Here is an 11,284-nt window from a genome sequence, read left to right on the forward strand (position 1 = left end):
ATAACTTCGGGTGATTTCTAAAGGGAAGGAGGGTATGCATTTAGATAAAAAATGTAAGACCCTTTCCCTACCGGTAACACGGGGGGCACGCGAAGCTTGTCGTACCCTCAACATTGTGTGTCGCGTTCCCTAGCCTCGGGGTTCACTGCCCTTCGTTGACGCTGGGCTTCGGTAAGACGGGCTTTCAACGTGTGATCCGCTGCCTGCCGCTGTAACCAAGCCTGGGCTTGGGCTGCCTTGAACGCAAGATCCGCACTGCGAGCGCGAGCCTGCTCTCGGCGACGTTGACGGCGTTTCTCGTCGAAAGCGGCCCGTTCCGCCGCCGACCGCACAACGCGTGGCCTTCCCATCCACTTGCCGAGCGTGCACTGAAAAGGGGACCCGACGAAACACGCGCGAGGCCCTTTCTTTCCCTTGCCCTTTTCCCGGCGGTCGTCCGCTCCTGATTGGGTGCTCCCGTCACGGGCATGTTACGGGCGCGCGCCTCACGTGTTTCACCAGCGCGAGACGTTTCTTTTTTTGTGGTCAACCTACAACGGCACCGACACTTGTGAGGCAATACAAGCTTCGCTTGAATACGTCGTACTTATTGGTGCCTATACACTTCTCGTTGCCATTTTTCCCTCGACCAGTGCCATAAATTGCCTTCGGCCTCATGACACAGAAAGCAAAACATGTACATGTGACGAAACTGGTCGCGTGTCATCCGCTACAGTTCCTACCTCGTTAACTAAAACAAGCTGTGCGCCATTTCAATTCCAACACGGCGTTCGATCAGTGTGTTTGATCTTTCTTTTGCAGCAGCAGCACTTCCCGGTCTCGTCTTACCATTAAAAACAACTAATGCGGCGAGCAAGACGAGCGGCCACCATCGTTGTAATAGCGACGGTGTTGGCGACATACTGCATGTTGTTGGTATACCTATGGCAAGAACCGCGAAAAGTCAACGACGGTACCTCAGCACTCCCCCAAGCAAGAATTGCCAGAGAAGCTTCACAGCGAGCCCGAAGTTTCGTCGACCACTGCGACTACAACGACTACAACGACCACAACGACAAGTACGTATCTAGATCTCGGTGCATCTAAACGCAGTTTTCTTTTCTGCTGAGCACTCCGTGAAGAGTCACTTAAAACCAAGCAAAGGGATCAGGGGCTCCAAAGGAAGCACACCAGAGTATTAGGCCTCCTCACAAATGGCAGAAGCCTGCTTCGCTTGAAATGTTTAAACGGGAGCTGTGGAGCAGACTAGAAATATTCGCTCCCGATCTCGAGCTGGCTATATCACTTGGGGTCTTAAGCCCGCCCACATGGAGCGAACTTTCACGGCGAACTTCGCGCGGCCCGCGCCAGCGCGGCGGAACGCCAGCATGCTGCCACCTCCTACTTCCTCTATGACGCACACACAATAGTGATAACAGCTCCAAATAAAAAAAAAGGCACCGTGATGCGCCGAGGGCAACGCGATGGCGCCTCCCGAGCGCACATGGCAGTGCGCTCGGGTTATTGGATGCGTTGAACATATGACGTCTAAGTGAACGGATTTTAGCTATTAGCGCACCGTTCTTATAGTATATATGTTCTTTCCGACAAAAACTAGTTGTTAGACCGCGCCCCTGTATTGTTTTTCCAGGTCCCGTCGTTTAGCGCTCCGACAAATTAGTAAGAAAAGGTGATACTTAAAAAATGTTTGAATATAAGTGCAAGTGGGCTGAGTTCCGAAGTCTGTCTCTCAATGTGAGGTGCTCCGACGCTCTCTTCGTTGACTTTCCCACGCGCCCGGAGAAAAATTTACGCTCGTTCCTTTCCACAGAAAGTCCACAAAGAAGTAATGCCTGGATGCCCTACTACCGCCGCATGAGACCCGATGGGCAGCCGGACCTGCCGAGAATTCTCTTCTGGACGACAATTTATGGCTCCTGGTTTTCGGGTCTCACGGAAGAGGGAGTGGCAGAGCTCGAGTACAAAGGGTGTCCCGATCGCTGCTTTATCGCCAACGACCGGCGCACGCTGGACGTCAGCGACGCCGTCGTCTTCTACGGCCACGACCTAGACCCCACACGGATGCCGAAAGAGCGGGCCCCTTTCCAGAAGTGGGTCTACTGGTCCCTCGAGCCTCCGTGGCACTGTCCAGTGGCCTTGCTCAAAGGTCTCACCAACACCATCAACTGGACCATGACTTACAGGTGGGTGCTGTTGTATGCTATTACTTTTTTAATGCGTTAGCATTCTAAGCGTACTTCATGCACTTCCCTGGGGCTATCTATCTATGTTTGTAACTCAAACGTAACGCCTCATACGTAACGCGTTTCGACGGTGCATTACCGTCGACAGCCATTGTGACGTTAAGTCTGCCACAAATACTTCGTAACCAAAGGGGATTTTCGCGTTTTCGCGTGCAAGAGGGAAGTGTTATTGCCCGTGTCCGCTTTCACTGACAGTTTCGAGGTGCACAATTTCATCTAGTTGTCGTACATTGAACGATGTTGCCACGCATTATCACAAACCTCGATAACGGTGCGATCAGCCAGCCGCTCTGTAGGAACTTTCCAACATGATAAATAGCTTCTATAAAAAAGTTTCTATTACCACTACATGCCACAATCTGTGGGGATTTCTGTGACGAACTCCAATTGTTGCTACTTACTGATCAAAGTGGTATGTGAGGTGCCAAACTGCATTTACTGTAAGTGAACCTTGCGGTTTCGTATGCGGTCTTAAAATTAAGTTGTTTAGTGTTGAGTGTTGTGCTTTGAGTGGTGTGTGTTGCGCATTATCTGTATCGATGTTGTCAACTGTGCATATCATTTCACCTTTCAGCATACCCATTTGCATTAGCATGCTAGGCGTGCGGTCGAGCAAACCTCTCTTTCTCTCTCATGTTGAAAACGTCACGCAGTTTGGCAATATTTGTATGTTTGCAGAAATTATATGTGCGTACTTCTGTAGGAGCACCTTCAGAACCTTTTAGCTGTACACGTATGTATGGATCTTGCTTACCTGTCCAAGTATGATGATGCAGAATGCTTTATTTTTGTGTTTTTTTTTCTTTTTGTTTGTGACGCAGAACGTGATGAAGTGGCGGTTTCGTTGGTTTGCTTGTCTGTGTTTTTGCCATGATTTTATATTGTTATTCTAATACGTGGTCGACGGCGGCCTATGTAACAGAGGCCGATGGGCTCGTCAAGCTGCTCATGCAGCTTTCTTTCTTTGGTCCTCCCCATGTACTCAATTGGTGCATAAATTTTCAAACCTTAGCGCTACTGCTACAACGCTTTGTTTACAAATCGGGACATTAGAGCATCACATAGGGCCACGTCTTCCAATACAGTTTGGAGAAATCATGAAATCTCTTTGAAGTAGAAGGAACATATAATACAATAGAAAGCTGTGCACTATCGTCGCCTATGGATTTCGCATGCTGATAGCAACAGCTATTGACAACTCTAACATTTGCTTAAGGTTGCTACCTCAGCGCTGCGCGGCTTACATAAGGGCCATGCCACAGAAGTAATTTTGGTTCCTGAAGCAAAGTAGGCTTCCAGCAGTGATAAATGGGACATTGGGAACTTAGTGCGACAGGAAAAAAATAAGGAGGAGGAAATAACAAGACGTCAGTTTTTGTGTCGATACAACTTTCAGGTCGTTTTTGAGCTCTACACTACAGCAGTGCTCAGTGAAAGCGAAAATTAAATGTTATTTCCCATAAGAATTTTCGCGAGTTAGGACGACTACATTTGGCTTCAAAGAAAGCTCGCGATTGAAATACTAATATGCGTCGCAGTTCGCCAAGGAGGTATAATGGTACTGAGTCAACAGACCGTCAATCCTCGTCACTGTGCTTGTGCGAGTTAGAGATTAATAAGCGCAGTGCTGAGTCAGTCCGGTGTAATAATCCGTTTGCGTTTTCTTAGGGTATATTGACAATGAAAATCGCTTTTGAAAACTTTGTCGCACATTTGGAATAATACGCACGAAAACTAGCAAAGCCTGCGATACATGGAAAGTCAATACTTCCCTTCAAGCAAGCGTTTCATTCATGGCTACGACGTGCCAATGTACCTGTTCCAAACTATTTCTGACGTAATCAAACGTTTAATGTTATCTGCGATTAGAATCTGTCACCATCGCCTGAGCGGCTCAAGTGCAACCGGAATTCAGTAACAGCACACGAGCTTGAGCTCAGGCTGTCGTTCACTGGCAACGCCACGTCGCTAATGTCTTATGCATTGTACAGCGCATAAAAGTCGCTTAAATGTTTTTAATCGAAACCAGTTGGGCCAACTAACAACACAATTTCTCAATAAGAATTATTCTATGCGCGTCGTCTGCTGACACACGGAGCCGCCAGCTGACTTTGAGATTGTTTACCTTTTGTACGCGCCTTGATTTCGGTTAGAAAACACTCTCAGGTGTTCAAGTTTAGATACTGTAACTGCTATGACAAAATATAATGTAAATAAAATAGAAAACAAGCTGGGCTTTCGGCCGCAACGCGACAAGAGCAGAAAAAATACCGCCGCTCGGCTAGGTGGCCTTTCTTTTACTACGGCACCCCTAGCGGCTGGCGCTGGCTCTATATTAAACTGAGGCGGGAGTGTCGTGACCAGAAAAAGCTATTAAGGGACTATGACAGCACGAACCGGGCGTGGTAATAGCAGGGACTGCTGAACCAAACCTGTCGAGGTGGAAAGTGGATAACCCCACCCTACATGGAGCGACGGCTATAGGAGGAGAGGATTCAGGCACCACAGAGAGACATTATTTATCGCGCGATCTGTCGTATAAAAAATCGGGGTAGCTTGCACTAGTGGCGCAAGCCTAAAGACACAGCGGAGCTGATCGGTTCCTAGCTGGTCCTGGCTATACGAAGTGATGCTAAGTTATACCAAGGGACTATGGTTGTACGAAGTAATGCCAAGTGATGCTAAGTTATAGGATATATAAGGATTTACTCGTGGTCCGTGGCATCGGAGAACGCCTCGCGAAGCACTTGCAGTCCGAGCACACGTAGGGAAAGTGCGGCGAAAGCTATGCACAGTGTACGGGCGGCGCGCACCAGACGACACGCCGGGATGACGTTATGGCGCATGCGCAATAGCGCGCTGCTTGTGGGAGCTCGGTCGAGTCGCCGCCTGAGGCGCCGGCTGAAGTCACGGACACCGCGAGCGTTCGGTGCTAATGCGAGGAAACGGAGAAGCGCGGATGGCGTCGGCAGCACCTCTGCGCGTTGCCTCGTTGGTGCTGCTACAATTTGTTTCTCTCTCTCGCTCGCTCTCAATTTCTCTTTCTCTCTTTAGAGAAAAGCGCGCGACGTGCACTCTCTCTCTCTCTCTCTCGCTCTCGTTTTCTCTTTCTGCGCGTGACGCTCTGCGAGGTGGTTGCTAGGCAACGCAGTGGCAGGCGGCACACATTACGGCCGGCTTAAACAGCTCCGCTGCTAAATATGTCACAGTTTCGCTCGAAAGGCAAAACATCGATTGCGATAGCAAATTAGTGGACAGCTATACAAAGCAAGGGTAGTAGCTTTATCGGCTCTACACACTTGTAAACATAGGCAAAACAATTAAATTAACAAGCATGGTGTCACACGCGCACGAGCAAACCTGAACGCATATCACTCGATTACCGCGGAAACACGCTGTCAAAACGCTGGAGTGAGTCAGCGCAGCGCTCGCATCACCGCGGTCTTAGCCGCGGAAACACAGGGAAGGCTGTGGAGATGGGTTTGCACAAGGCTTACCCTACGAGCGACGGTCAGGAAAGGGCACGACGCTCCTCCACTCCGCAACGCACAAAGGCGCTACGGCAGGGTTCGTCGACTCTCCGACACGGCGCAGAGAAGGCTCCGGAGTCAGACCGCCAACAAACACGGGTTTATTCACCCAAGATACAGCTCAGTGCTACAGTCACGGCGCTTACGGGCCAAGGCTCGCCGCAAGACCGATCGAGTACGCGCGCCCGCTGCGCTAGGGCTAACCGGGTAGCGGTCCGCCAAGCGCGAGAACGAGGAGTCGCGAGAACAAAGGTCTCATGTAACCACCTCGTTGCGGGCCTGAGAGAATCTGCCGCGGAAGGCGGACCCTGCCCCCGCCGCAGATGGCTTTCAAGATGCAGCCGCGCGGGCGGGCGCTCGCGGCGCATGACGCCTCCCCCCCCCCCCCCCCTTCCTCTTCCCGGAGCCTTCCAGCCCGGCGGGAGCGCGGGCCGCAGTAAAGCGCGGCTCCTCCACCTCCCTACTCTGCCCCCCGAGCGTTGTGCGCAACTGGAAGACGGCGCGCTTCTTTGCGTGCGCGAGGCGTGACTGCCGGCTCACCGTCGCACGCTTTCACTCGCACATGTAGCATACGGTTCGCTGCGACGATTTTATCGCCGTTGGACTTTTACGGAACCTCACGGCGACGGCAGAAATCCGCTTGGAGTATTCATATAATTGCCATCGAAATAAAAGAAATGTTATCATGCACATACAGTTTAACCTAGTTCTGTGTAGAGAACACGACCACTACGCGGGGTTTCACATTCGCGAATTATTTCGGGAAAATGATTACTGAGTTGAAATTATGAAACAGTTTTGGTAGTGCACGGCAAAGGTTTGCACTTGCTCTCGGACAAGTTGATTAAGACCTGTTTGGTTACACTGGCACCCATAGATTATGAGAGCTTCTGTAGGATGCTGTGAGCGTTTCAATCCTGGTTAGCCTGGTTCTGTTTAAAATGCGTTCGTGACAGCAGATTTCTTTAGGTCCCGATTTACACTTGGCGTGACCCACCGGTCGATCACACGTTATATCGCCCGGGTGCCTCGTGGGCCACAGGCAAGTCACGCTGTTCTGCACCTTTTTCGCGTTGCGTTCGTTGCTTCTGGCGTTTGGCGCCTACATTTCAAAGATGCTGAGCTATTTTTGGCTATAATCGCGCGGTTCTGCGGGGAACCGCATTTGTGACTTTTGTAAAGGCATTTTGTAAACGAGCCCCGGACTCCCTCAAGATGCTTCAAGGCAGCTTTTTGTGCCAGGCCTTTTTCTCTTGGAGAAATAAATCAATATTAAATTATGAATCTTGAACCACAAAGTGCTATGGCCATCAGAAAACAGACGAAGTCAGCTCTTGCTTTATAAAAGTTGTTTTCAAGTTTGTATTAAGACTCTACATGGATTATCGTTTGCTCACATCACAGCTTTCAGTTGTCTGCTGAATTGAAGCATGACTACAACATGGATGACTTGCCAGAGCGTTCTCCGCAGAAGGTGGTCACTTTCCTCGCTTTCACCCTTGAATCATTTGGGCTACTGCTGGTTTCCATGGGTGCATGGACGCATAGCAGCCAGTGCAATACGTATAGCAGCCAGTCTTGCTTGCCAACCCGTCAGGTTTTTCCAGCGTATGGGTAGGCTTCTTTTCGCGTCTGGTACCGAATAGTACACGAGCAATTTCCTCTAAATTACAGAATTAGCTTCCTTTTGCGCCATGAAAACCTTCTGGATTCATCGTAATACGTTAATGTCTTATTGCAGCATGAAAGCCGCGTATACGGAACTACCTGTTATTTTGATAACTGCAGTAATATTTTCAGCCCAAAACAACTTCAAATACTGCTGTGACACCGCCCCTTTGTTTCAACAGCGCCAACCCTCCAATAACGCAAAAAGATAGTTCTAATAGTCACACTTAGAAATCATAGGTGGCAGCCCAGCACACGCTGGGCCTACCGTACTCAGAATGCAGAAAGTTTTCATGGAATGCGTCGCGTGTCACCGGCGGGTCACAGTATATATATTTCCCCTCAGCCAGATATTCTCCTGGCTATTTGTTACCTCATACAATAAATATACCTCTGCTTTCAAGTGCAGTAATGTTATCGCAACCGCAAGCATATAAATATGTGTAATTTGACTTCCCCGTATCAGTAATACAGGTGGTGACCCACCGGTGACCCACGATACAGTGAACGAATCAATTTAGCTGCGAATTTGTGTCGTCGGCTGCTCAGAGCCCTATTGCGATTGACATTATATGTCACATATAGTGGGGGCCAGGTATCTGCAGCAAATTCATTTACTTGTTGCTCGCTGACTCCAGAACAATGTTACATAGCATCAAGGCGCGTTGCAATGTACTCAATAAGCGTTAACGTGCATGTATGGCCCGCTTTATTCGTTCGCTTTGCATTGTTCGTTAAAACAGTGCCCTGAATGTATCCATTCTAAGTGCAAGTGAGAAGAAACAGTTTTGTCGTCTCATATGCAGGCTCGATTCGGACATCCTGGACACCTACGCCACGATCACAGACCAAAAGCCAGCCCAACAACCGTACTCCAAGAAGTCCCTCAAGCGCATCTGGGAGCGAAAGTCCAAGATGGCCGCGTGGGCCGTCAGCAGCTGCAACACGTCCGGAAAGCGCGAGGACTACGTGCAAGAGTTACGGAAGTACATCGACGTAGATGTGTACGGCTACTGCGGCGCATACAAATGCCCTCGGCAAAACGAGACCGCCTGCTACAAGATGTTTGCCCAAAACTACTACTTCTACCTGTCCTTCGAGAATTGCATCTGCAAGGACTACGTCACCGAGAAGCTGTTCAAGCTGCTAAGGCACGACATCGTCCCTGTCGTGTATGGCGGAGCAAACTACACTAACGCTGCACCTCCGGGATCGTTCATCGACGCCCTCAGCTTCGAGTCGCCCATGCACTTGGCTCGCCACCTTAAGAAAGTGGCCGGGGACTACAACCTGTACAAGAGGTACTTCCAGTGGAAAGGCAAGTACCATGTGGAACCGTTCACTTACTACACCTTCTGCGCACTCTGCCGGAAGCTGCACAGCGAAGACTTCAAGAAGACTTCGGTTGTGGCGGACATCTACCACTGGTGGAACACGACATCGTACTGTCGTGCTTGGAACCGCAGAACTCAAAAGTTCGAGTACTGATCGCCGCTTTCGACGTGGTACGGTGGACGTTACTGTCACGATCCCGGCTTGTCCAACCAATGCACTACACCGGAGCAGTGTTTCGTGTCGGGCGAATGCATATATGGTTCTTCCAAGGCAATGGATGGTTAGTTCGTGATCCTATGAGCGTAATCTTCACACCGCCGCCGTTGAACGCAACGGAGGCCTAACTGCATGTGGTTGTGTTAAATGTAGGTAGTTTGTCTACAAGAAGACGTGAAGGCGCAACTTTAGATCCTGAGGAAAGGACGCCGCAGCAGCATTTTGTGACGGTAAATGCCCGTTTATAGTCCGAAGTTATCGGCGTGCGGGCGAGCGTCGCTTGCGGCCAGTCACACTACGCCGTGTGGTGCCGTACTACGCGCCTATCATCGAGGCGACGGGAGCTCCCACTTCTGCGTGACGAATCAAGAATTCGACGCGGGAGCACTTCAAGAAGCACCCGGCATTTGCCGCGACGAATCAATTAGACGCTGTTAACTTCAAGCTGCACCAGGCCTTCCCCCGTGGGAAGAATGAGGCGACGCGGGTGACGGCAGCTCTCCGCCCCGCCTCGTTCCTGCCGACGAGGAGCCCAAAAAGGGATTTAAGGCAGAACCGGCCCTTTGTGAACAGAGAGTCGCCACCAGCCGCCCCGTCGGTCTGGTGCGCTCTCACTGCTATTACCAGCTATCGGCAGCTAATACCTGCTATTACCTGCTATATCTGTACATATCTGTACATATTGTGTAAAGCTTTCGTCTCCTCTTCGTCTGCTCCAAGAGTCCGTCTCTCGCCCATCGACCCCGGGTCGCAATAGTCGGTTGCGCTGTGCCAGCAGAAATGCTATCTCCTCGATACTTCGACGCGCGCTTCGTCGGCTGGTGCCTTCGGAGCATGCGCCGAACGATCCCCAACCCGCGCGCTGCTTTGAACTGCTGTCTGCGACCGTCGGCACACAACACCTATATAAACTTAGAGAAGGGAAACTCTACCTTCCACAGTGCAACGGAAATAAGTGTAGCGGGGGCGTTGTGAACTAAAGTATTCGACCGAGAGATGGCACTGGCAAAATCAAAACTAATATCCTCATCATTAGGTAGTGAGCAATACAGCCGATATAGCCGCTACGGTAGCGGTTCGTGGGGCTCGTCACGCTGCTCGCTCGCTGGTTTTGGGCGTTTTGTTACCGCTTTATGGGCGCTATTCGTGTGTACTGTACGCTAACATGGCTACAGATATATTTATTATGCCGCTAGATGACCTAGGGGCCTCAACTGGCGATAAAACACTTCAAACAAGTAAGCTTACGTTGTTTATTCTCAATGGTGAATGAAGCAGCACATGCTCACAATTTTCGTACAGGTCAGGTGGGCTTAATGTTGTCCGTCACTGAGTTTACAGCATAGAGAAACACAGATGACCATCTATTTAATGGAATCCCAAGCTGAAATCGAGAGAAGTTTTCTCATTGTGTTCGGCGTGACGCTAAAGCAGGGAGAACGAAGCTTCAGGAAACGATATTTATGCTGGGCTACCCTCGTACTTGTATTGTGTGCAGTGCTGCTTGAAGTTTTATATTGTCTGCGTTCAACGATTTCAGCCAGATTAAAGATAGAAGCAAAAAATTGCTCGGCAAAGATGTACCGTCAGCAAGATAAGCTCAAGCTGCAATGTGCCATTGTTTTCATAACACATTGGTGAGAGGCACGAAATGTAGGGGGGGGGGGGGGGCGTTATGCTAAATTTTACATCACATAATGTCTGCTCTTGTTATTCTTCTGCTGCACATTTAGTGTTCAGGTACGGCAGTAAAGGCTTTGACGCAAGTGGAGTACTCGTAGGGCAACCAAGAAACGTTATGGAGGCAACAGTACTTACAAGGACTTCTGCAAATATTGTGTGAATAAACAAGGACACTGAATAAACATGTAAGCAAGCCCAAGCAAGCCCATTTTCCAAGCTCACAGATCCTTGGAAAATGCCATTTGCGGTTTCATGCTGGAAAATAATCTCAGTATATGTATTCAAACAAGGCTAATAGGTTTCAAGGAGATACTCTTCATTTGAGTAACAGAGGTGAGCAAGAGAAGCCTCAGCCTGGAGCCAACGTTTCAACAAGCAAACATATTTGTGAGGGCCGAGATGAAGAAAAATTCCCACACTGAGGTTTCCCTTGCTCGGCCACTGTTGATTCGCTGAATGTTAAGCCGAACTTATTCTGCGACTATATTTCAAATCGTTTTGGGAGCACACTGTGCTCAAGTTAGTCATCTGCTGTTTGAAGAGAAAGAAAAATTGTTTTTAGTCATTTCTCAAGTTTGTGAAGTGTGAAATAGGCCGGTTGTGTGAGCT

The 11,284-nt window shown here is 49.6% G+C and overlaps 1 protein-coding gene across 1 annotated transcript; it reads left to right on the forward strand.

Moving 5' to 3' along the window:
- Positions 1 to 576: 576 nt before the first annotated feature.
- On the forward strand, positions 577 to 10,606 carry LOC119441498 (alpha-(1,3)-fucosyltransferase C). The gene is made up of 3 exons (XM_037706118.2): positions 577 to 1,058; positions 1,811 to 2,183; positions 8,248 to 10,606. The coding sequence occupies exons 2-3, from the start codon at positions 1,837 to 1,839 to the stop codon at positions 8,927 to 8,929; spliced, it is 1,029 nt and encodes a 342-aa protein (XP_037562046.1). The 5' UTR covers positions 577 to 1,058; positions 1,811 to 1,836; the 3' UTR covers positions 8,930 to 10,606.
- The last annotated feature ends 678 nt before the right edge of the window (positions 10,607 to 11,284 follow it).

The sequence above is a fragment of the Dermacentor silvarum genome, chromosome 2 (genome assembly GCF_013339745.2).
Source record: "Dermacentor silvarum isolate Dsil-2018 chromosome 2, BIME_Dsil_1.4, whole genome shotgun sequence".
NCBI lineage: Eukaryota > Metazoa > Arthropoda > Arachnida > Ixodida > Ixodidae > Dermacentor > Dermacentor silvarum.